The following is a 26,302-nucleotide window of genomic DNA, read 5'->3' as shown; positions in this document are numbered from 1 at the left end:
GAGGAGGGAGAGAGGGGGCAGGAGAGGGACAGCACAGGGAGAGAAAGAGAGACAGGTGAGTCAGGTGTGTCCCAAGAGTACAGAGACTCTGCTGAGATCACACTCGCAGTGAGTGACACCGACACTAACCAGCCTCAGGACAGCACTGCTAGAGCACCACAACCCAGACTCAACCACATCACAGCACAGATCAAACATTAATATCTCACACACCGGGACACACACACACAAACACAACATAAACTGGAATGCTACAGAACCTTAAACAGACAATACACACTAGCTGAATATTTGACCAAAATAAAAAATAACAAACAGAAACAGACCCTGACGAAGTACAGGCTCAGTGACCACAACCTGGCCATAGAAACTGGGCGACACAGGCAGACCTGGCTGCCCAGAGAGGACAGGCTGTGCTCCCACTGCCAGCGGGGAGAAATAGAGACAGAGGTGCACTTCCTACTGCACTGTGACAGATACTCTGGGATTAGAGAAACATTCTTCCCGAAATTCAGAAATCTAATCCCAGAGTTCCCACACCTGCCAGAATCACAACGGGTCCCAATCCTACTGGGAGAGGGAGGAGGGAACTCAGTTGATCTGGCAGCCCAGTATGTGATCTCCTGTCACAGCCTGAGGAACAGTGAGTCTGTCTCCCAATAATGCTCCAGCCGCCTACAGTATATGTCAATATTTTATAATATGTCTTTGTTGTAAATGTCTGTAACATGTCTGCTTTACGCAGAGAGTGGCGGGGGTTGGATGTCAAGGCCTGATGATACCGCATTACGCAGAGAGTGGAGGGGTGGGATGTCAGGGCCTGACAACACTGCTTTATGCAGAGAATGGAGGGGTGGGTGTCAGGGCCATACGACACTTCTTTATTCAGAGAGTGGAGGGGGTGGGATGTCAGGGCTAGATGACACAGCTTTACACAGAGAGTGGAGAGGTGGGTGTCAAGGCTATACGACAGTGCTTTCCGCAGAGAGTGGTGGCGGTGTGATGTCAGGGCCATACGACAGTGCTTTACACAGAGAGTGGTGGGGGTGGTATGTCAGGGCCATATGACACTGCTTTACACAGAGAGTGGCGGGGCTAAGATGTCAGGGCCATATGACACTGCTTTACACAGAGAGTGGTGGGGGTGGGATGTCAGGGCTTGACGACACTGCTTTATGCAGAGAGTGGAGGGGTGGGATGTCAGGGCTATATGACAGTGCTTTCGGCAGAGAGTGGTGGGGGTGTGATGTCAGGGCCATATGACACTTCTTTACGCAGGAAGTGGCAGGGGTGGGATGTCAGGGCCTGACGATACTACTTTACACAGTTAGTGGTGGGGGTGGGATGTCAGGGCCATACGACACTTCTTTACGCAGAGGGTGGCAGGGCTTGACGACATTGCTTTATGCAAAAAATGGAGGGGTGGGTGTCAGGGCTATATGACAGTGCTTTACACAGAGAGTGGCGGGGGAGGGATGTCAGGGCTTGACAAAACTGCTTTATGTAGAGAGTGGAGGGGAGGGTTTCAGGGCCATAAGACACTGTTTTATGCAGAGAGTGGAGGGATTGGTGTCAGGGCCATATGACACTACTTTACACAGAGAGTGGCGGGAGTGGGATGTCAGGCCCTGACGATACTACTTTACGTAGACAGTGGCGGGGGTGGGATGTCAGGGCCATACGACACTTCTTTACGCAGAGGGTGGCAGGGCCTGACGACACTGCTTTATTCAAAGAGTGGAGGGGTGGGTGTCAGGGCTATACGACAGTGCTTAATGCAGAGAGTGGAGGGTTGGGTGTCAGGGCTATACGACAGTGCTTTCCGCAGAGAGTGGTGGGGGTGTGATGTCAGGGCCAAACGACACTTCTTTACGCAGGGAGTGGCAGGGGTGGGATGTCAGGGCCTGACGATACTTATTTACGCAGAGAGTGGCAGGGGTGGGATGTCAGGGCCTGAAGATACTGCTTTTCGCAGAGAGCGGAGGAGGTGGGATACGACCTCTCAGTGGGGCCAGCAGGGGGCACTCACCCTGCGGTCTGTGTGGGTCTTAATGCCCCAGTGTAGTGACGGGGGACACGATCTGGCCCACCAGCGACGAGCAGGTTACCAGATCTAGACAAAGGGGGCAACTCTTAGTCGTATGAGCTTAGTCACACATCGCAGCGATTAAAAAAACAAAACAAACATATTATGTCTGTTACTAACGACTTTTTTTCCTACATTGAAAGTCTCTTTCCTGGGTGATTTTCTAGCGCGACTGGGGCTCTTCATTTCTCCTCGGTGTCTCATCGTGGGCGGATTTGGAAAAGACCACAGAAGGTGGTCACACACTATATTATTATTGAGAGACAGGCTCACTGTCTGTACCTCAGGCTGGGACAGTAGATCACACTGTATTATTATTATTAATATTATTGAGAGTCAGGCTCACTGTATATTCCCCAGGCTGGGACAGGAGATCCCACACTGTATTATTATTATTGAGAGACAGGCTTACTCTCTGTTCCTCAAGCTGAGACAGGACATCACATACTGTATTATTATTGATTGACAGGCTCACTGTTCCTCAGGCTGGGACAGGAGATAACACACTGTATTTTTTTTATTATTGAGCGGCAGGCTCACTGTCTGTTCCTCAGAATGGGACAGGAGATCACACACTGTATTACTATTATTGACAGATAGGCTCACTGTGTCTTCGCTTGGGCTTGAACAGGAGATCACACACTGGATTATTATTATTGAGAGAGGCTCACAGTCTGTTCCTCAGGCTGGGACAGGAAATCACACACTCTATTATTTTTATTGAGAGACAGGCTCACTGTCTGTTCCTCAGGCTAGGGTAGGATATCACACACTGTATTATTAGTATTGAGAGAAAGCCTCAGTGTTCCCCAGGCCGGGAGAGGAGATCACACATTGTATTTTTATTATTGAGAGACAGGCTCACTGTTCCTCAGGCTGGGACAGGAGTTCAAACTGTATTATTATTATTATTGAGAGACAAGCTCACTGTTCCTCAGGCTGGGACAGGAAATGACACACTGTATTATTATTATTATTGAGAGACCAGCTCTTTCCTGACTGCTCCTTAGGCTGGGACAGCAGATCATAATCTGCTTTATTATTATTTAGAGAGTGGCTCTCTCCTGTCTGTTCCTCAGGTTGGGAAAGGAGATCACACACTGTATTATTATTATTATTGAGAGACGGGCTCACTGTCTGTTCCTCTGACTGGGACAGGAAATGACACACTGTATAATTAGTATTGAGAGACAGGCTCAGTGTTCCCCAGGCTGAGACAGGAGATCACACACTGTATTATTATTATTGAGTATCTGGTTCACTGTTCCCCAGGCTGGGACAGGAAATCACACACTGTATTATTATTATTGAGAGACAGGCTCACTGTCTGTTCCTCAGGCTGGGGCAGGATATCACACACTGTATAATTAGTATTGAGAGACAGCCTCAGTGTTCCCCAGGCTTGGACAGGAGATCACACACTGTATTATTAGTATTGAAATACAGACTCACTGTCTGTTCCTCCTGCTGGGACTGGAGATCACACACTGTTCTATTATTACTGAGGGACATGCTCACTGTTTGTTTTTCAGACTGGGACAGGACATTCCACACTAGGTTATCATTATTGAGAGACAGGCTCGCTGTCTGTTCCTCAGGCTAGTACAGGAGATCACGCACTGTGTTATTATTATTTAGATACAGGCTCACTGTGTGTTCCTCAGGCTGGGACAGTAGATCACACTGTATTATAATTATTGAGAGGCTGACTCACTGTTTCCCGTGCTGGGAGAGGAGATCACACACTGTATTATTATTGAGAGACAGGCTCACTGTCTGTTCCTCTGGCTGGGGCAGGGAATCACACTGTATTATTAGTATTATTAAGAGACAGGCTCGCTGTCTGCTCCTCAGGCTGGGACAGGATATCACTCACTGTTGTAGTGTTCTCTCACGAGGCACCAGTTCTGTAGGGGTTTGGGCATTTACTGGGACAATTGTTTTTGTGGCAGTAAATCACAAAATTGATTCTTTTAATGGTCTTAGAATCCAACCATGCGACATAACTCAAACAACGCACACACAGGTTCTAATACACGAGGATACGTTTGTTAATATATAGAATATGCATGCAAACCTAACAGATCTTATTGTAAGGGTTATCAGAATACAAAAGATATGAATTCATTCAGTTACAAAGAGTTACACATATCAAGAGGACGTAAGTTCGGTATATCATTCATTTAGACTGTTTCGTAATTGAACTTGTTTACAACTTCTACATGAAATACTCAAAACAAGTACATAACCCTTAGGAATTAAATTGATATCAACTGGTGGGAGCAGTAATGCAATAAGGTTGAATACTCACTGCCAGTGGGTCCCCTTTCTCACCGTTTCCGTAGTGCAGCGGTTATCACGTTCGCCTCACACGCGACAAATCCCCGGTTTGAAACCGGACGGGAACAGCCTCTTTTTGTACGCTCCTGTACTTCACAGAGGTCTTGAGTGACCGGTCACATGTTCCTTTCCTTCTGAGTGACGTTCCTGCAACACTCTCCCGCTGCTCTTGGTGCGCTCATGCCGCAACACAGGAAGGCTGGAGCAGGTGGCTGTGTACTCTTTGCACCGCCAAAATAGCTCAGCTGGGAGAGCGTTAGACTGAAGATCTTAAGGTCCCTGGTTCGATCCCGGGTTTCGGCATTTTGTTTCATCGCGCCCTTTGTTCCTCTCTCCAGCGCCCCCTGCCTAAAGTGACACTTCCCTTTCTCAGCCCGAAACGCAAGCGAGACACCAGCAGCGGTCCCTGCAGGTTTCCGTAGTGTAGCGGCTATCACGTTCGCCTAACCCGCGAAAGGTTCCCGGTTCGAGACCGGCGGGAAACAGCCTCGTTTTGCACGCTCCTGTACTTCACAGAGGTATTGAGCGACCGGTCATTTGTTCCCAATGTATTTCCGGTGCCTTCATGCACTCTTGTACCAAACGCACGTTCCTTCTGTACGCGGAGCCGATCATTTGCAATTGGGCTGTGCCAACAGACCAGGACGAGCTCTGTCGGCTCAAAAGCAGCGCAGGACCTGCAAGAACAACAGAAAGATTAGCATCCAGCGGGGGCTTCTTAGTGAGCCCAAGATCTCATCAAGAATCGGCTCCAGCAACAGGGCTGGGCGCATTGTTCCATTCTCCAACCACACTCGGTGTAAACAAGTCCCTCCTAATCTCTGCTTGAATTGCACTTTCCTGCGTTTGCTTTGGTGTAACTGGCTTCCCCTGCATGGGCGAATGTGAAGAATATCCTTAGTAAGTCATTGAAGAAAACCGAGAAGAGCTCGGAGTGGCCTCGGTCATTCATAAACGATCCAGTCAGGCAGTACTTCTCTGTAAAGCGCCGTTCGTTCACATCGATTGGCTTTTTTTTGCCTTCATTCGTGCAAGTAGTAAAAGCAGACGCCCCTTTAGGGAGCCTGTCAGCACCCGTTTTCCCCTTCTGTAAGCTCTCCATAGCCTCTCAGCTCTTCTACTGTCAAATCCCCCTCAAGTACTTCCCTATCTTCTTCACTCAAAACTTTTTCTAGCTTTGAGGTAAAAAAATTAATTTCTTCATCCTTTACCTCTGTAGAGCTGTACAGTCTTGAGTAGAAGTGTCACGCCCTCTGCAGCCAGAGGGCGGTCCTTCTCTGTCCTGTCCCTAGTTTCTGGTCTGCTGTCCTTCCTGTCCCTCTCTTTCCCTTGGGCTATATATTTCCGGGTCTTGCACTCTGTCCTCGCTCAGCACTGACGTTCGGATGTCCTGAGACCCGCCTAGCACCAGGGCGCCCCACGTCCGCTCCCTGAGGGCACAGGTTTCTATATGGCATTCCTGAACTCTTTGCACTAATGAGCCCGGGCCTTTTTCCCGTCTTGCCGCTACGCATATGGGTCTTTTTCCACCCTCCTGCTCCCCACGGTTAGTCCCTTTGGACGTCCGTGACAAGAAGGCCTCGATGCAGGAGAGGATAGCACTCAGCTCTGTACTCTCTCTTCCCTCCTCATCAACTACACTTTCCATGACAGACTTGGAGCCTACCACTTTCCTGAAAAAGAAGCGAGTACACTTCTCATTTTCTTCCAAGAACTGCACTCTGATTCTTAACAGCACTCCTCGACTACTTTCTTCCGCTATGCTCCGGACATCCTTTTTTAAAAGGGTGATATCCTCGAGCACATCGAAGCCACTGTCTCGTGTAGAGACGCTGCAGCTGCCTCTGTTTCCTGGCTAGCACTCTTCTCCGTCTGGCAGCAGCCTTCCTTCCCTCAGCCATGAAAAAGGGCTTTGTCCTCACCTTCACCTCCTCCCACCACTCTCCTACTGACCCGTACAGACACTGCAAGGACAGCCACTGTGATAGTTTCTCCTTGTAGCGGGATACTACCCCCTCGTTCTCTAGCAGCTTTGTGTTGAGTTTCCAGAAGCCTGGGCCAAAGACAGTCCCGCCCTGGAGTTCCACTCTACACCCTAAAGCCTGATGATCTGAGAAGAAGACAGGCTGAAGAGTGACCCCAACAACTTTCACTCTCTCTGAGACAAAGCAATAGTCAATTCTGGAGCTGCTATTCCTCCCTGACCGTGTATATCCTGCTATTGTGGGATATAAAAATCTATATGTGTCTGAGAGTTTAAAGTCTTGAACTAAGTTTTGCAGGGCCAGTGAGCTGGAATCCAATGTTATCGGCCTTTTGGCTAAGATCAAGTTCAAGTGGCATGCCCGCAGTTCTTGTCTTTCCAAAGTTCTAGAAGGCGATCGAAGATCCTGAAGAGTGCTTGAGCTGGTATCGCCCTAGGTTGAGCCTAGGGGGTTAAGGCCAAGCAGCAGCTGAGCTGGGTGGGATCCGGCAGCAACGTTCTCTCTCTCTGCTCTCTCCTCTCCCCTCCCCCTTTCTCTTGCTCCACCTCCTTGGCCTCTTGGCTGGGAGTAGGTACTCGTGGCCTGCCCGCGGTGCTTGCTTTCTTCCTCGAGACTCGGAAGCGCTATCCGCTCCCTCTCTCTCTCTCCTCCTGCGCCTGCACCTAGCTGGGCTTTGCCCACAAGGACAAAGTCCAGGGCTCACTCGCTGCTCCTTTAGCAGCTAAACCCTCCTCTCCAGAGGACCTTGCTCTCTCTCTTTCTCTCCTTTTTTCTTTTTTCTCCTTTCCAGATGGCAGACAAGAAGACACTGATCCGGTTCCACTGGACCAAGAAAACAGAGACGATGCCAACTGCGAAATCCTTTTTCATTACCTTCCTGAGAGGGATCCTGCAGTTGGTGGCCGGAGATCTCTACTGCCTGCAAGACAACAAGGCAGAGAGATACATGGAGGCCTACATAGCCACGGACGCCTCATATGAAAAGGCAACGAAAATGATCAGAGAAAAAGGTAAGCACCCCCGTTTCTCTGATTTCAGGCCGGAGCCTATGAGGAAGACAAACCAGAGGACCATCACAATCCTCACGTACAACCCCTACGTACCAATGGCACTGGTAACAGCGTACCTAGGGAGGTATGTAACTGTGGTGGGCAAACCGACGGAAATCAGGGACAGTTGCGGCGTCTGGTACGGCAAACGCCAGTACCGAGTCCTCCTGAAAGAGGACCTAGAGGGCGTCGACGGTTTCCAGCACCCCCCGGCCCACTTCAACATCAGAGCCGACAGGGGGTAGCTTTACTACCCCAGGATGCCGGATTTCTGCAAGAAGTGCAGACAGTCCGGCCACAAGGAGAACACGTGTGATATCGTCAGATGTCACAACTGTAACAAAGAGGGGCACCTGGCAAAAACCTGCCGGGCAGCCAAAAAGTGTGATGGATGCGGCGCCAAGGGACACCTCCTTCACTAATGCAAGGTAAGCAAACCTTCGTTTGCGCAGGTGATGGAAGCCGACCGGCAGAAACCGGTCTCAAGACAAAGGGAGAGAGGTGAGAACAAAGAACCCGCACCTCCCCTGCAGAGAACCGAAACTGCCGAGGCCACACCCCCAGCCGCACCAGTGCCTCAAGATGGCCGCCAGGACGACGGACAAAATGGCTGACCGGAGGAAGGGCCCTGGATAACTCCCAGCAAGAAGGAAAAGAGGATCCACCTTCGGAAGGACAAAAAAAAAGAGTGGTAAGGGAGAACTGTTTCCTCGTCCTAGAGGAAACGGAACTTTCTTCCCCCGAGGCCCAGGAACAACCGGAGGAGGCAGCCCAGGAAATGGAAACCCTCCCCCCCGAGGCCCAAAGATGACAGGAAGTGACAGCCCAGGAAACGGAACCCCCCTCCCCCGAGTCCCACGGAAAACAGGAGGAGGCACCCCAGGAAGTCGGAACCCCCTCCCCTGAGGCCCAGGAACAACAGGAAGAGGCAGCCCAGGCCCAAGGCCCAGGAGCAACTGGAGGTCCCCGAAACTCCTGGAGAAAGGGAAGAAAAAAGCCTTCCCGAAGCAGTGGTGGAGAGAATCCTCACGGAAGACGAGGATTACTTTGAAGCCGCCCTGGAGCCGGGACTGATGGTAGGGCTGGACCTGTCCAGCATGTTTACTTTTCAGTCCCCAGCGAAACCTGGAGGGAGCCTAGTATATTCCCCCCAGGACCCGAACAAGAGGAGTTACATCTAGGCTAAACAGTGCCCAGATGTAGACTCCCAAGTTTTCCACTGTAAGCACAAAGAGAGGAGGTTCAACTTTCACTTGTTTAATCATGACTGTGAAACTTATCTTTCTAACAACTAACGTGAGAGGGCTAAGAGACCCGGTGAAAAGACAGGGAGTCTTTCATGATCTGGCCTCAAAGTCTTTCTCAGTTTGTTTCTTACAGGAGGTCCACCTGAAAGCGACAAGCTGACATTCACCAGGGAATGGACGAAGGGAGAATCATGCTGGAGCGTAGGAGGGATCCACTCTTCCGGAGTGGGAATCCTCCTCGGAAACCCAGAGATGACACTGGTTTCCTCCTTCTCGGTGGTGCAGGGCCGGATCCTGGTTGTAGACATCGACTGGAGGGGGCAGAAGTTGAGAGCAATTAATGTCTATGCTCCGACGGAACCCTCTATCCGGAAGGAAGTGTTTGCTGACCTGGCCAGCTGCTGCACCACCAACAGACAGGTGGTGCTTGGCGGGGACTTCAACGTCGACCGGGAGAAGGGGAGCGACGCTAGCTCAGCAGAGTCGCTACTCAAGCAGTTCTCCCTGGTAGACGGGTTCAGACGGTGCCGCCCTAACGACGGGAAAAACTCCCGGGGGGTGTGCAGCCGCCTGGACTACATCTTTCTGCACACGACCTGCTCCCTGGAGTCGGCGACGGTGTCCCCGGAGTGGTATTCCGACCATGAGTGTGTGACAGTGGTGGCTAACACCAACCTGCCGGCATTCGGTCGTCGGTACTGGCCTGGGCATGGGACCTGAAGGAAAGGATCCGCAAGCTGCACACCAAGAAAGCCAAGGCTTTCCTGGTCAAGGCACAAAGGGAGCATTATGAAAATAATAAAACCTGTTCCTCTTATTTCTTCAATCAGGTCCGAGAAGCCCAGAAAAAGAGGGTGATCTACAGCCTGAGACGGGGAGATGGAGAGGAAGTGCTGGACGAGAGTGACAAGGTAGAAGCGACCACCACTTTCTACAAGGAGCTCTTTTCAGAAAAGCAGACAGAGGTGGAGGCAGGTGATGCTTTTCTGGAGGGGCTGAAGGCACGAGTACCAGAGGAGGTGAGGGAGGACTTGGAGGGTCCAATCACGGCCGAGGAGCTGAAGGCTGCGCTCTTGTCCATGGAGAATGGCAAGGTGCCGGGGCCGGACGGACTCCCCAAGGAATTCTACACCTGCTTCTGGGACACCCTGGCGGCAGATCTGGTGGAAGTGGTGCAGGAGATCTTCCGCGGGGGAAACTCGGAAACACCATGAGGAAGGGCATCATCTCCCTGCTCTTTAAGGGAGGAGATGCCGACAACCTCAAAAACTGGAGGCCGATCACGATGCTCTGCATGGACGTAAAGATCCTGTCCAAGCTTCTGACTGCCAGACTGAGAACCGCCCTTCCCCACATCATCCACAGCGACCAGATGTGTGGGGTGGAAGGGCGATCCGTCAGCTGGAACTTCCAGCTGACCAGAGACACCAGCGCCTGGGGCGAGGACCGGAATATGCCCATGACTGGACCAGGAGAAAGCCTTCGACAGAGTGAACCATAGCTATCTGTTTAGGGTGCTGGAACGCTTCGGTTTCGGAGAGAGTTTCAGCCACTGGATTAATATACTGTACTCTGACATAGGCAGCAGAGTCAACGTGAACGGAAACCTGGGGGATTTCATTCCCCAGGAATCCGGAGTATGACAAGGCTGCCCCCTTTCACCCCTTCTCTATGTTCTTTTCACAGAGCCCCTAGCAGAGGCTGTGAGACGGGAACCTGTCATCAACCGCCTGGAGATACCGGGAGGCGCGGGGGAAACCCTGAAGATCTCCCAGTACGCTGACGACACAACGCTGTTCCTGAGGTCGGACAGGGGGCTAAGAAGGGCCCTGCAGGTCATGGAGCAGTCCTCCAGAGCCTTGGGGTCGAAGCTCAACCGCCAAAAGAGCAAACTGAAGTTCTCCGGGCCCTGAAAGCACAGGAAGACGGAGCCGGACGGTCTCGAGCTCTGCACGGAGCCTCTCAAAATACTGGGGGTTTCCTTCCAGAGCTAGGACAACGAGACCATCAACTGGACCGAGAGGATCGCCAAGGTGAATGCGATGCTGGGTCTGCGGTGTACCCGCTGCTGGCCAGACTCAGACGAGAGCTGCAAGGGATGATCTTTGGCTTCGTCTGGGGCGGCAAGTACGAGTACATCACGAGAAACCGGATGTGTCAGCCGGTCGAGGAAGGGGGTCGAGATGTCCCACATTTCCCCCTGAAACTCGACTGCATCTTCTACTGCAACCTCTGTCGGGCGCAGCGGGAGCCCATTGGCCACAAGTACAAGTACTTTGTCAGGCTGTGGCTCTCCGTCCCAATGAGGCACTTGGTCCAGTAGTCAAACACTGGGCCCAAGGCAGAAGGCGACCGGAGTTCTACATCCGCGCTGTCAAGTGGAGCAGGAGGTACGAGGCCACGAGACAGCCAGAGCTCTGCACCAACCACAGAGACTTGTACAAAGACTGGGAAAGGACGCAGCCCAAAGAACTTGACAACCAACTGAAGGACCTCAACTGGATGGCTGTACACAAGAGACTGGCTACCAGAAAGGTCCTCTACAGACACTCGATCTCCAGGAATCCGCATTGCCCCCGGGACACGTGTTTTGTCGAGGAGACTCAGGAGCACGTGTTCTGGAGCTGCCTCTTCGCCAAGGTGGTGTGGGGCAGAATGGACAACATTATGCAACTCCTGGGAAAGGATGCAGTGCTCAGTTACCAGTACATTCTGCTGGGGGCTGGCACCCACCGGACTGGACAAGGGGACACAGGACCTGCGGGGGCTGCTGCTGTCCCTCACAAAACAAGGACTGTGGAAGGCGAGGAACACTCTCATCCGGCACAACATAAAGTGGGGGGCGAGGGAGCTGGAGGAGAGGATCCTGGCGGACCTCAGGAAGAGGACGAAGCACCACGTCGCCAAATGGGGTTTCCCCACGGCAAGGGAGCGCTGGAATGGACTTTGGGCCCTATACAGAGATTAAAGGACAATAGCAAGTGGTAGATTTGGAGGGACTCTCTTAATTGTGCAAATCCGCCCCCACTCGCAAAGATTGATAACGGACAATCAATCTCCGTTCCGCCGTTGTTTTTTATTACATGGAGTGTTAATATGTGTGAGATGTTCCTTTTGAGATGTTTTTTTTGCAGAATAAAGTATATTTTGTAGAACACAAAACATCTTATGACAAGGTTTACAAGTTATCTGTTGAACTACATTCTCATAGGTTTGGTCACATTCCAGATCATTTGTTTACATTTTTTGTTTCTGGAGCAACTGTTAGATGAAATGTGCTTATATGTAACCTAACTCCAGTGTGAATAACTAGAAGAGGGGAGCAGCTCCATTCCATACCATGGGAGCTTTGAGATTGGCTGGGCCAGATCTCTCATTTGCATATCTGATTTGGAAATATAACACTAAACCCCTTCTTGCATGGATTTAACTTGCACCCAAGAGTCCCCTACTGTGTATTGCTACTTATTTTTTTATGATAAGTGGTGATTACCAGTTGACAGGTTTTATTTGTTGAATTATAAATGGTTTTGTATTATCATCCTGAATGGCCTGTACTCAAGGTTTGGTAGGGTATGTGTTTTCATTTCATTTACCAAATTGAATTTTTGCTCTTTTAGTATTTGTCTGGAAGGCTTTCTGAAGTCAGGAACCCCATTTATTTGGTCGGGGTCCGGTAGTGAAGCTCCGCTCCTGTTTAGCCCCCGAAGCCGTACAGGGTGCGGCCCTGGCGCTTCAGCGCGTACACCACGTCCATGGCAGTGACGGTCTTCCTCTTGGCGTGCTTGGCGTGCTCGGTGTAGGTGACGTTCTCCAGGAACACCTTCAGCACCCCGCGGGTCTCCTCGTAGATCAGCCCGGAGATCCGCTTCACTCCCCCACGGCGAGCCAGGCGGCGGATTGCGGGCTTGGTGGTTCCCTGGATGTTGTCGCGGAGAACCTTACGGTGACGCTTAGCACCTCCTTTCCCGAGTCCCTTTCCGCCTTTGCCTCTTCCAGACATCTTCTAGTTATCAGCTGTGAACACGACACACACTGCTCATCTTTGATGTATAATAGACATCTTTCTTTGATGTCTATTATACATCAAAGAAAGATTTTTATAGGTGTAGAAACTAGTAAATAAAGCCAATGATTTGTTTTAGAAATGTATTCTTAAAATATACAATTATTCACACCTGAACAATATGTAGTTCAAATTATACATTATATACAATATTGTATTCAAATGTCTAATCATCATAAAAAACAAAACTAGTAAACTTCAGTTACAAATTCTAGTAACATGGCAATATATATAGTAATGACAAACACAAACTAATTACATGAACACGCTAATATTTAACTCAAAACCACATTTCGATTCAAATATAAATTTTTAAAATTTACAACTTCTTTATTTCCACGAAAATATTATTAATGTAGCACAAACGCTACTTTCTAATAAAGACAGAAAGAAACTGTTTGTTTTGTGTCTACTGGTGATCCTCCTCTCGATACTAATGAAATGTTTAATATGATCCCTCGAGAAAAAAAAGGAATCAATTTCCGCCTGGAATGATTGATGCCCCATCAAACATTTTGTAATATCCCTGGAAGTTTATACAGTAGAATCCTGGTTCGTGGCTTAAATTCAAGGTAAATGAGACTAAGGAAACGAGTTGGAAACTTGATGTCGAAGTGGGATTTAAATCACCCATTTCACATTTTACTTCATTGGGCAGTATGTGCCAGAGAGCAATGCCACAGCATCTCTTCGATAGCTCAGTTGGTAGAGCGGAGGACTGTAGTGGAGTCAACAGGGAATCCTTAGGTCGCTGGTTTGATTCCGGCTCGAAGGAAGGTGCTTTTCATGTAATTTAATCAAAGAGTTAAAAAAGCGACTCTGTTTTATTCAGACATTGATCAAAAGCTCAATAATCGACTAAGCAAAGGCTCCTGTTCCGAATTCAGCCCACGTCTGATTGTCTTTTTTTTGCCAAGATCTGATCTTTGAATTAAGGGACTACACTGTCTGATTTGTAATTCAAAAATACATACAAATGTCAAGTTTTTTGTAGATATAAAGGTGTTCTCTGTTTTCAAAGGATAGTTACTTAATTGGCATAATGATTTGGTATTGATTTTGTATCGTTGTATTATAAAGTTTGTGCTTTCTGTGTTTTTATCGTATTGTGAACTTATTTTTTAAACAAATGCTTACAAAGGCAAACACGGCACACATCTGTTTATACCAGCGGTGAAAAGTACAAGCTACTGTGCACTTCTGGGAGTATAACAGGTTCGATATAAAGTGGCAAAAATATAAAAGGGGAAAATACCCCAGACTGCGTGTAAAGCCCTCGTTGTGACTGTTTTAGATAAAAATGGCGTACTGTGCATGAAATTTTGCAGAAACACAATCTGATATTTTGATAATTATTATTTTAATAATTTTATAAGTATGAGGCCCCGGATCCAAATCTTCAGTTCTGATTTTTTTAAGTGATATCTTTCCTTCCTGTGGTGGAAGTCACACGATGTGAGCAATTGTTTTTTTTACGTTACGATCCAAAGAGCCTCAGACTCACTGTAACCAAACCAGGATGGATTCTGCTGGGAGCCGGACTGAGCTCATTCTCACTCCCTGTGCTGAAAACAGAATTAGCTCTTCCCCGAACATCGTCTACAGCTGCTGGATGGTGCTCTGCATCTTACTGCTCCGGCAGTTACTTTGACGAAAGACAAATCACTTGTGCGCTTTTAACCTTCTCGCAGCTACGGGCGAGACTGACGCTCACGATATGAAGGCACCCGCTGGTATACCTTCTCGAACTTTCAGTCGCGACAGACTTCGCTTTTTTAAAAAAAAAGTAGATATAGCCCTGAAAAAAGCATTAGCTTTATCAGTTTTATATTAATCTATTTTGAATCAAAGTTTGATATTTTGTTTTATTTTTTATTGCATTTTACATAATAATAATAATAATCATTATTGCTTACACTTATATAGCGCTGTTCTGGATACTCCACTCAATGCGCTTTACAGGTAATGGGGACTCCCCGCCACCACCACCATTCTCCTGAATGATCACAGAGAGTCAGGACCTTGGTTTTACGTCTCAGCCGAAGGACGGCACCTGTTTACAGTTTAGCGTCCCCGTCATTGTACTGGGGTATCAGGACCCGCATGGACCGCAGGGTATGCGCCCAGCGACAGAAACCAGACGTGTGTCGGGCTCGGCTGCGAGCAGGACAATGACGTCACGGGGACAAAGTAGAGGAATTCAAAACGGTTCTATAAAAGACCTGTGTCAGCTGTTGGTTTGCAGTCTGGACTCTAAATCCTCCGATCCGATTTTAAATCTCTCTAATACCTGAGCTGCGGCTTCTTTATTCGTATACTTATTATGTGTAAGTGTATAGATGAAACCTTTCATAGTGTAACGCTTACGGCCGACAGGCACTGTGTAAGAGCCGGTGTACCAGAGCAGGTGACGTCACTGCCCTTCCCTGTGATAGCAGGACCACAGCCCGTGGGTTGTGGGGAGATCTCTCTTTAGCTCACCGGGCTGGGTCGCTGCAGAGAGACATGGGAGTCCCGGGTTCGAGCTCCCAACGGTGGGTGGCCGACCTAATGCGGCGACGGCGCCCACCTGAGCCCTTGTTGCATTACAATATATTGTTCAGTTTAAATCAAAATGCTTTACTAATACAAGAGAGAAGTATAGTATGAAGGATGTGACAAATGTATGATTTCACGGAACAAAACGGTTTTTATTTGCATTCGAAATGAAGCGGAATTTTAGCGCAACACACAAGCCCTTTGTCTTTTTTAGTGATTTTTAAACAGACGTAGAAAACGCGTTTTTTTAACACTATAATAGCAGGATCAGTGGCGTAATGAATAACGCGTTAGGCCTCGTGTCAGAAAATTATAGGTTCGACTGCCATCTGGCTTGTTGAGGTTATACCACTTACATTCTTTTATATAAATGAACTGCACCTGAAAGCTATAGAAAACACTTTGGGTAAGTTGTCTGCAGCCTCCTGCGTCGACAACTTACCCAAAACACTGTACTGTCTGGAGATCAGCTCCAGCTCTGAACTCAATTGCAATGAAAAACCATGCGTAACAAAACTGGAGAACAGCTGAACTTGTGCTCAGTTCGGTGATGAGGGTTCAGAACTGTCGTTGTTGTAATTAGCACGAACTGCACAGGCTCTGAATCAGACCATGTCAATTAGTCTGATCAGTGTAGGACATGTTAATGTAGAATTATTAATAGGTTTATTAGTTAGTTAGTTCAGGTTTACCCACCTGAACTAATGTAGAATTATTACTTGGTCTGTCTCTTATATAAATGAATGTCAGATTTTTGAAAAGTATTCGGAATTGACAGGGTGCCCCTTTGGAACAGTCGTCAGAAAATGTGAGAAAATGAAAGTTATGTAAGCTCTCACACAAAGCATTGAAGATTGGAATCTGAGTGTAAAAAAGCTACCTGTCTCCCAATGATAGGCAGGGATACACACCATGACTCGAATAGACTCAGCGAACTTTAACACCTATGATATTACGAGTGCTTTGCACGTGTCGAATTTCAAGAAGGAACTACTACAACAGTTTGGACATAATTCAATACCACCGGCAAAGTCCAATACCGGCAACTTCTGAGAAAATAATGTTCACTCATGGAATTTGGTCTTTGAATGGCTGGCGGGAAAATTCATTTATACTCCTTTTGCACGCTCAGCTGAAACATGTTAAAATAACAACGCAGATTTGTTGGAGAACCTGACAAGAATTATTGGGTTAGTACTGTATGTATTCTTGTATATTTACTTTAATTTTAATATAAATGTAAACATGCATGCTGTATAAGCTATTGTAATTTTAAAATATGTTAGCTGAGGATGCGAGGGGGGCTATTATACCTTGTGAAACACGCAAGGAACCGTAAAAAAGGCTGATATTTGAATAAAATTGGCGATCACAAGAAAACCACAATTTATGTGGTATTATCATCAATATCCTTCAAAATCGACGTTCAAATGAAGGATTTGAAGAAACTATGAAAAAAGCAATAGTAGTAGGAGAGGATTTTGATTTTTGCTCTTCAAGTCAGTAGATCGACGTAGAGTTGCGCCCCTACAAACAGCACAAAGGATGAAACCCACCTCCTTCGTTATTGCTATGTTTGTGCCGGTGAAAGTAGCGTTTGTGCTATTGAAAGCATCTCGGAAGATGAAGGTGCAGTCACTTCCACATGTCATGATATCATTAGATCCGACGACAAGAGCTGAAGCCCCCCAGTCCAAGCCAGCAATGTGAGGAAGATGGACATGGAGGAAGGTAGCGTGGCCGAGCGGTCTCAGGCGCTGGATTTAGACTCCAGTCTCTCTGGGGGCGTGGGTTCAAATCCCACCGCTGCCAAATGTTAATGTTTTAAGACCTGCAATACGATCAGTAAAAGTGCTTTTTGTTAGGCTGCAGGTGTTAAGATATAAACTTTCTAAAAGACAGGCTTAACATCAAGGCAGAAAAAATATTTTGTTTTCTCAACAGAAATTCTCTTTGGCACGTTCAGCTTTATGTAGGGAACAACATCTGCCAAGATCACTTTTGAGGCAGTGCACATGATAGTGTACCGGCAAGTACAGTACATTCAATATTGGCTGTGCTGGTGAGCTGCTTTTGTCTGTGAAACTTTTAATTCTTCACGCCGAATCGTTGGCAGGGGTAAAGCTTATTAAATCTTTGAACATAGCGCTCCATCAGAAGTACTTTGTTCGTGATCAAAAGAGATCAGAGGATTAACTTCATGAATTCACATAGCATACCTTACAGGAAAGATTTAAAAGGGGAATTGATTGTGCTTCCTGATGTTGTTCCTGTGGTTTCTTTGGATACAAAGGTGAATGTTCTTTGACGTTCTGCTAGAGTATCCACTGGGTGAGCTTTATCAATTAGCTCGGATAGGTCATCAGTGCTCCGTCTCCGGAAAATAATCAGCACTGTCGATCACGAGTTTACAGATTTCTCCAAATAACAACTATACATTTTAACCCAGCGGTTAGCATTCCTTCAATCCAATAGTTTTACTCTGGGTAAAAAGCAGCGCAATCTACAGAGAGATTGCTTTACTACTTTCAGAGTCTTTTATTGACCTTGCTGAAGCAGAGAAATGACATAATCACAAATGCGACCTACCTGTGCTGCTGTTTCTGGTTAATAATTATTATTGCGAGGAAAAAAAAACAGCTCCTTGCATTAAGAGCAAGAGCAACCAACGCGCTCTCTTGTTGAGTTGGGTTTTTTCCGTGGTGCTCTTCCTCAGATGCAAAGTTATTTGGCGAGCAAGGACCTCTGAGAAGGAGCCTGAATCCGTCAAGAACTCTGAAATTCTAATATCGCACTACCGTCTTGTGTACAGAGATCTGCTTCTTCCTTTTTGAGTGTTTTGGTGTTTAAGAGCACACTTCCTACCTCGAATGTTAGTTTCAGGAGATGTGTTACCAGATCACAGATCATCTTGAAAAGATTTGGGATGCACTGGCTCAGTTATTTGAAGGAACCTATACCACCAACGCACTTCTGAGAAGCACCTGCACATTTTCGCAATCCTCTCTCTCACCTACAAAGTTATGAAGACACAGACGACCAACAAAAACTAATTTGATTCACTCAATTATTTGTCCATCTCTAAAGCCTGTGTGTATTGACTAGGCAATTCAAAAGCACATATTAAATAAGAACACGATCCTTCTTGTTACCATTCACGTGGTTGGAGCGTTGTTTCGCCCTTTAACATTCTTCTACAATATTTACAAAAGGGCTTTATCACTGGAGTTGTGTGCATCAGTCCATGAACATCAACTGTACTGCTGTTTTTCTATGCGTAATTTAATTGCAAGCACTTAAAAGATGCAAAAAGGTTTCAAAGAAAACATAATTGAAAGACAGTCGAGTAAGGAGGTAGAAAAACGCACTCCCCCATTGAAGAATCAACCACTGTCGCCCATGTGACTGGATATAAAAATAAATTATTCATTTCAATTATTCATGAAGGGTGGATTGTGGTCAGTAAACATATGCACATCTTTAAGTCAGTTCCACCATCTGTGCCATAGGGGATGTAGCTCAGTGGTAGAGTGCATGCTTTTCATGTATGAAGTCCTGAGTTCAATCTCTGGCGTCTCCAGATGTCTTATATTATTGTGCTCACATCGCAATCTTCTGTTGAGTAAGAACTCTTTGCTCGTGTTCATAGAGAGCCAGGTTTACACAATTAAATTCAGTCACACACGAAGTGCTACAGTCTTGCTCTGCTGTTTTAAATGTACCTCCAAAGCATTTCGTTGTGTTAACTACCAAATGATTTGAACTAATTTTACGTCATATTCAGGAAATCCAGAGAAGGTCATCAGACTTTTAGTGGCTGTTGAAGAAAACACCTGTTGAATCTCACCAGGGATTTCTTGAGAGATCATTCAGCGAGCAAGTCCTCCCTCTGGACTCCAAATATTTTGGGTTAAACTGTTATTCACATACTCTAACGAAGAGAAACGTTAGTGTCTTCCGGTGTGTGAGCCCATTTCTAAAAAAAAAAGTTATATAAATTGAATTGTTCTACTTTTTAGGCTTGCATAGTCTTATTAATATTTCAGTTACATCTTTTTTTCTGTAGTAACATCAGTTGATATTAATATTAGTCCTGATTTATAATTTTTTTGTCATGGTTGATCTTAAATAATTTTGTATTTAGTTTCAGTTTTGAAAAATCATGCAGAGAAGCTACCAAAACTGGTAATGTTCACATAATGTGTAATGCAATAGCAGCATTTTGGGTTGAAAACAAAAAGTATATCTTGGTATGAATCCTAACACTTCATAGACAGCGTTCTAGGACTTCTCACTTCAGATAAAGTTGTCAATACATCATAGATTTCTACTCAATCAATATCAGCAGTGTTATCGCTACCGAACGCTAAATATAGATCCTGGCAATACTTCGTGAGATCTTCGTAAGAAAATCCAAAATACTACGGAAGGAATCAAATTTATATGTTTCTTTGGATCGAGAAGATGATCATTATGAGACTCAAAACATGCCTGTCTTTTCTTTTTTCGAGGACAAATGGATTATTGAGGTGTAAAGATGGGTTCAAAACCAAAATCACCTGCTATCACTGCTGTTTCTTCAAATCCTTCAACTGATCATCGATATCGAGGAATAATATATAGTTTCTTCAAATCCTTCAACTGATCATCGACATAGAGAAATAATATTATACAATTGTGGTTTTCTGTTAATTGCCAATTTGACTAATTACATCTTCGTTTACAGATGTCTTGCATGTATCACAAGGTATAATAGTCGTCGTGCGTCCTCAGTTAAAATGTACGACAAAAGTACAACATTTATGGTTACATCCATATTAAAATGAAGGTAAATATACCAAGATATTAAAATACAATTGTACAGTCCTAACTTAATAATGCCTGTGAAGTTTTCCAACAAATCCGAACTGTAATTTTGAAATATTATAGCTGAGAATGTAAAGAGAGTACAAAGATCAAATTCAATGAGTGAAAATGCACCAGTAGTTCTCTAAGCTGAGTTTCTTCCCTGAACATGACTTGCTTGCGAAGCACCAAGCAGCCTTGAACGGATCGCGGAAATCAAATATACAGTACAGATGGATTCAGAGTGTGCTTTCCAACTTTTGTGCAACATTTTCCTTTGATAGGGTGGAGTTGTCTTCACAATCTGGGTTAAATAAAAAGGAGTGACGTCAGTGTTAAACAGCTTTCCTTCTTGGAGAACAATGGTACAAACTCAGATGCATTTTATCAAGTCGAGGTCATTCTCTTCGATAAATTCATTCAGAAGCTGAAATATGTGCTTTCCTGTAGTTCCTGTTGGTAGCGGTTTACAGAACAGAAAGTCTTCATGAGACATACCCTCAAACTCGAATCTAACGTAAACGAGCAAATTGGCCAAATCGACTACAGACTCATCTAATTGCAGTGAAAAACATCTGCTCATCTTAACGCGCTCTATCAGTGTACTTTTGATATAATCCTTCATTTCAATAATTCTATAAATGACTGTGTCTTTCAGGGGGAGGGGGGCAGCAGGTCGAGCTGTTTAGCAGCTTTTTTTCCACACATAATACGTGTCAGCTCTTTTGCCAACTGTAAATAAGGTTCTTCAAAAATAGTGTAGCTTACCTGCTTTAGCAATCCGCAAGCTTTTTCCGCGTTTCCGTTTTTATTTCCGTATTTATTTAAAGTTTTTATTTCATGCGCATGGGAGCGAAACACAGAGACGCTCGGTGTATTTTTCTCAAATTCGAACAGTTCTTAAATATTTTTCTATCACGCTTTCGTGTGCTCACAAGATTGCCTGCGTTCGTAGCACGTATTTCTATGCATTCCTGTGTTTACAATGTTGGCATTGTTCCAAAATCACGCTAATTCTCCTTTCTCCCTATTTGCTGGAGATACAATAGCTTTTTTTAAATACAATTGGTCACTTGCATCCGTAGCACGCATTCCTATAGAGTGGTATAGAATTACAGAGTATCTCTTGTGTCCACTGAAGTATTAGCACGCACTGTATCGTAGTATGTAGGCTGCGTATTCGACAAGTATTAAAATACAAAATATGAAAACCCGTCCCGATTTTTCAGTGCACACTACACAGTTCCAGGGTCATTTGGCGTACCACCTGGTGGCACTCCACGTACCACTGCCGGTACGCGTACCACAGTTTGAGAACTACTGATCTACAGTATCTATAACTCTCTTACACGTCATTTACAATGGCTTTTCAACTAATAGCCCGTGCAGGGATCAAACCCTAGCTGTTGGTACAGTACGAGTTGCGTAAGGCTCTGTAACGCGCAGATGAGAAACTAACCTCTGCTTCTTCATTATATACACAGTGAGCTATATATGCGAGCTTACTGCCTCCTACGGGCTCTGTATTTGATTGCGGTACAAGACCGGCCGTGGAGATAAAGTGAGACGGGTGTGTACATTAAAAGGCTCATAGTGTCCCTGGGAGGGCTCAAACCACCACCCTTTTGGTTAACAACCGAACCACAAAGACTCATGTACAGCTTAACACTTCTCGGTCTCAGTGAAAGTGATACACTCCGTAAAATTTCCAGAGAAAATCACCAACAGCGGCCGAGATCTACTGGAGTTTTTTCATTCTATACTGCGATTTCTGAAGGGTAATCTGTGAAAATACGAGTTTTGACGAGAAGGGATGGACATATAAGGTCAAAAGGCTTGAGGAATTGAACCTTAAGGTGAAGACTGCGGGTTCAGTAGCAGCAGAACCTGATCAGTATCAGTTGACTCCGATATACTTTGAAAATGAACTTGGGGATTTAGAGTCAGACGTGCTACCGTTGCACCATGGGGTACTTAATTAAAAAAAATAGAAAAAAAATCAGTGTTCCTGGATCTGTAATTGAGAACAACACCTGCACAAGAGCTGCGCAGGAAGAATAAAATGTGGTCTGTGAAGAAGAGACTCTCTTCGGAGAGCTGCGCTCTTCACAGGAGATTTTTTTTTTTGTGAAGCTGATTTGTCTCCTTTGGGAAATTCAACAGTTCTGACAACCGTGACTTCGTGGCGCAACGGTAGCGCGCCTGACTCCAGATCAGAAGGCTGCGTGTTCAAATCATGTCGAGGTCAGCTGTTACTTTTTCAGGTTCTGCTGGTCCTGAACACGGAATTCACCCCATGCAGTTGAGTTCTATCTGTACACCACATAGATAATCAAAACAAAATAGAGCAGTACAGGACACGCAGTGTGGAGCTCACACAGGCTTACAGTCTCCAGCATTGGAGTGGAGGGGAAAAAAGAACTTTGTTTTTTTTTTTTAAGAGAAAAGGCACAGTTCACATCTGCTTAACATCACGTCCAACTTTAGAGACAGCTACATCAGATAATGGAATCCCGGAAGTTTCAGATAACTTTTTTTAATACAGGTTCAAGCAAACCTGAAAGTTAATGAGTTTCCGGACACTTTTGTTTTATTAAAAAGTGTCTGAAGCCTGAAACTGTAATTTGAGAACAAAACCCGCTATTGGACATTAGCAGGTGCTTTTTGTAACGATTTGCTATTTCATGCTGGAAAACAAAGGAAACAGACCCAACGTTTGCTTTCAGGTGCGGTTCATTACATAATATACATCTATTACTGAGGAGCTTGAATAAAATTTACACGAACCAGGTAGAAGTCGAACCTACAATCTTATGATACGAAATCAGACGCGTTGTTTATTAAACCGCTGGCATTTCACATGACCTGAATTCCCCCAAAGTGTGCTCAGCGCCGCTACTAGTCATGCACCGCTCCGTCTAAAATTTCAAAGTGAGAAACATGTGTTTTCTGATTTTTTATGAGTTTTAAAATATAATCTCTTTAAATCAGACAAGGGGTTTATGTTTCGCACTGAAATTCCGATTGACTGAGAATTCAAAGAAAGACTGTTTTCTTCCACAACACCGTATAATTATCACATCCACCAGACTCTCCAACCTCTCCAGATCTTGCTGGTCGAGCAATTGCTCCGATAAATTAGGTCACGTATCATGTTAAATCATTTCTTCTCAACACAACATTTCCTGGTGCACGTTTTCTCTATGAAAAAAAAGACATTTTTCCCTTGCACGATTTCTCGTTTTTTATCAAAGCGTACAGAAATAAAAAAGAAGAAGAAATAGTGTCGCAAAAGAACTCTGTCGCCCTTGGGAGATGTCAAACGCATTGGACATGAAAATGCCAGATAAAAGCCAGTTCTCTTCGTTTCTCAGTGTCGGGGCTGCTATGTAAAAGAGGCAATTTGCTCTGAGCGCAGGTTCAGCGCTTACTGAACGCAGATGTCTCAGAGCGGTGTGTCCAAGCGGCTGTAAAAGGTGATGCTTGTCCTGTCACCGTAGCCTAGTTGGTTAAAGCGCTTCTCTATTAAACAAAAGAACCGAGATTCAAATCCTAGCTGTGTCTTTCTTCCTATCTTGTAGTACAGAATGTATCATTTCGGGCAATCACAAAGGGCTTAAGTTCGTTAAATGCAGGTCTTCATTTCCTTTCTGGAAAAGTTGTTTTTGATGAAATTCACACAACTTGCGAAAAATGAAATTCAATTCTTGGTTATCAGTGCAGAAGAAATATTACCGGCTGGCGAAATAAACGGGAAGATATTTTTTTAACCGAAAACTTGTGATTCGAGAGGAGGACCCGCCAGTTAGTGTCTGTGGCGCAATCGGTTAGTGCGTTCGGCTGTTAACCGAAAGGTTGGTGGTTCGAGTCCACCCAGGGACGGGGTTCTTCCCCGATGTAAACGTTGTTTTCAGTCGATTGGATTTCTCAGCGAAACCATAGCCATTTTAATATTTGCAGGAAATGCGATTGTTTAACACGTGTCAGGGTAACCGGTAAATGTCCAATAATGCCCAACATCGCAACTCCCCAGAAAACCATATTCACCCACGAAACATTATCGTCGAATAGTCATTTATACTCCAATTGAATCCTCTGCTGAAATATTTTAAAAATACAATGCAGGTTTGTTTGAGAACTTGACAAGCATTGTTACGATAGCACTGTGCAGTTGGATTTTGATATTTTGACATATTTACCTTAATTTTAAACATAAATACTATACAGTCTATTGTAATTTTAAAATATGTTAGCTGAGGATGCAAAGGGGTGAAAGGGAAAGGTCAGAGGGTATAGTAAAAACAAGGTTAGGATTGGTGGAGGTGGTAGGGGTTTTGATGGTTTTTCTCTTTAGAGGATGATTGAGTTTTTTATCCTTCTCTGAAGTGAGAAATTGGAAGAGTTGGGAGTTGAGGGATCTGATGAGGTTAGTTATAAAAGGAAGTTGATGTGGAGCTGTTAGCCGTAAAACTTCCTAACGTCTTTGATGTTGTCATCAAAGATAAACTGCAGTAAGCAAAGATAAAGAAGGTCTTTCTCACACCTGAAGAAGGCTCCACGGTCAACATGTTGTTTCCTTTCTTCTCTTTTCAGCATGGAATAATCCTTTACTTTTTCCTTTGCAGCCTACGCATGCTGACACAGCTACCCACCTGATATATAACATTCCTATAATCACAACTATGAATGTTTACTGTGGGTATTTTTTCCATTATTATTTATTTTGGCATTGAAGCATATTTTATGTAATACTGAAGTGTCATAATCACTGAAAAACATATTTTTTTCATTTAGAAAGGATTAAAAATATATAAATCGCTATGAATTACATTTAGCCTGTTCTGATCTAGGTTTTCTATATACTTTAACATGCCATGTTCAGAATGTCACAACACAGAAATGCAACAGTGAAGTTTTGTAATTACAAATGTTCGTGATGAGTGATTTTGTCTCTTACCTTAGTGTCAGAATACTAAGATGTTCTGGTAACGAGGAAGGAGGGAATAAGTAATTCAGCAGAAGGGGTGCTATTTGTTGACTATAAATCCTCACATGCCATGTTCAGAGGGTCATATTTAAAAAAATGGTACAGTAAATTTTCTTATACTTCATGATTTTCAAAATTTGTTACATTGTGTCTCACACCTTTGTGTCAGAATTCTGAGATGTTTTTTTTCTAAACAGGGGCCATCGCAATACAACAGAAAGAGCAATTAGCTTTTCCCAATGAATTCTCTCATGCCATATTCAGAGGGTCATATTTTAAAAATGGTAAGGCAACATTTCCTGAAGTTCAGGATTTTGACAGTCTGTTACATTGTGTCTCACACCTCAGTGGCAGAATTGTGAGACGATTTTATAATCAGGAAGGAGGGTCATAGCAATAAGCAGAAAGTGTCATCACCCTTTGCTCATCCTCCGTTAATCATATATTCTCATATGCCATGTTCTAAATGTCCCATTGTAAACTGCTATAATAACATTTCTTGCAAAATGCAAGATTTTGAGACTTTGAGAATTCACGTTTTGCCTTTGTCTTATTTACTTGTTGTCTAACATGCCAGTTTGTGTTATTGTGAGTTTTAAAAATTGGTTTTCGATTTTCTGAAATGTGTTTCATACAAAAATGCAATTTGGATAATCACTACTTACATATTCCCCTTTACTGAGGATATCCGGCCAGCAGCCATATCAGCCATATCAACTAAGGTTGCTGCTGGAAGAGGTGTTAGTGGGGCCAGCAGGGGGCGCTCACCCTGTGGTCCATGTGGGTCCTAATGCCCCAGTATAGTGATGGGGACACTATACTGTAAACAGGCGCCGTCCTTCGGATGAGACGTAAAACCGAGGTCCTGACTCTCTGTGGTCATTAAAAATCCCAGGGCCATTAAAAATCATTAAAAATCCCAGGGCGCTTCTCGAAAAGAGTAGGGGTGTAACCCCGGTGTCCTGGCCAAATTTCCAATTGGCCCTTACCAATCATGGCCTCCTAATAATCCCCTTCTATGAATTGGCTACATTACTCTGCTCTCCTCCCCACTGATAGCTGATGTGTGGTGAGCGTTCTGGCGCACTATGGCTGCCGTCGCATCATCCAGGTGGATGCTGCACATTGGTGGTGGTGGAGGGGAGTCCCCATTACCTGT

At 45.2% G+C, this 26,302-nt stretch overlaps 1 protein-coding gene and 5 non-coding genes across 6 annotated transcripts; 5 read left to right on the top strand and 1 right to left on the bottom strand.

Annotated features, from left to right (window-relative positions):
- The first annotated feature begins 12,309 nt into the window (after positions 1 to 12,309).
- LOC148665369 (U7 small nuclear RNA) lies at positions 12,310 to 12,365 on the top strand. Its single transcript, XR_015939068.1, has one exon. It is a non-coding gene; the product is annotated as a U7 small nuclear RNA (small nuclear RNA).
- Positions 12,366 to 12,404: 39 nt separating this feature from the next.
- Positions 12,405 to 12,710, bottom strand: LOC148665368 (histone H4-like). The gene has a single exon (XM_088633081.1). It carries the CDS (start codon positions 12,708 to 12,710, stop codon positions 12,405 to 12,407), a length of 306 nt encoding a protein of 101 aa, XP_088489207.1.
- Positions 12,711 to 13,460: 750 nt separating this feature from the next.
- On the top strand, positions 13,461 to 13,549 carry trnay-gua (transfer RNA tyrosine (anticodon GUA)). Its single transcript is given in 2 exon segments — positions 13,461 to 13,497; positions 13,513 to 13,549. It is a non-coding gene; the product is annotated as a tRNA-Tyr (tRNA).
- A 3,492-nt stretch (positions 13,550 to 17,041) lies between these two features.
- On the top strand, positions 17,042 to 17,123 carry trnal-uag (transfer RNA leucine (anticodon UAG)). The gene has a single exon. It is a non-coding gene; the product is annotated as a tRNA-Leu (tRNA).
- A 5,209-nt stretch (positions 17,124 to 22,332) lies between these two features.
- On the top strand, positions 22,333 to 22,404 carry trnaw-cca (transfer RNA tryptophan (anticodon CCA)). Its single transcript has one exon. It is a non-coding gene; the product is annotated as a tRNA-Trp (tRNA).
- Positions 22,405 to 23,964: 1,560 nt separating this feature from the next.
- trnan-guu (transfer RNA asparagine (anticodon GUU)) lies at positions 23,965 to 24,038 on the top strand. The gene has a single exon. It is a non-coding gene; the product is annotated as a tRNA-Asn (tRNA).
- Positions 24,039 to 26,302: the final 2,264 nt, after the last annotated feature.

The sequence above is a fragment of the Lepisosteus platostomus genome, chromosome 5 (genome assembly GCF_059453375.1).
Source record: "Lepisosteus platostomus isolate fLepPlt1 chromosome 5, fLepPlt1.hap1, whole genome shotgun sequence".
Lineage (NCBI taxonomy): Eukaryota > Metazoa > Chordata > Actinopteri > Semionotiformes > Lepisosteidae > Lepisosteus > Lepisosteus platostomus.
Note: the sequence above shows the minus strand (reverse complement) of the source record. Positions and strands in the feature narration are given on the sequence as shown.

What these genes read in the sequence shown, in the direction of transcription:
- LOC148665368 (XM_088633081.1), bottom strand. Translation starts at nt 12,710, where the DNA reads ATGTCTGGAAGAGGCAAAGGCGGAAAGGGACTCGGGAAAGGAGGTGCT.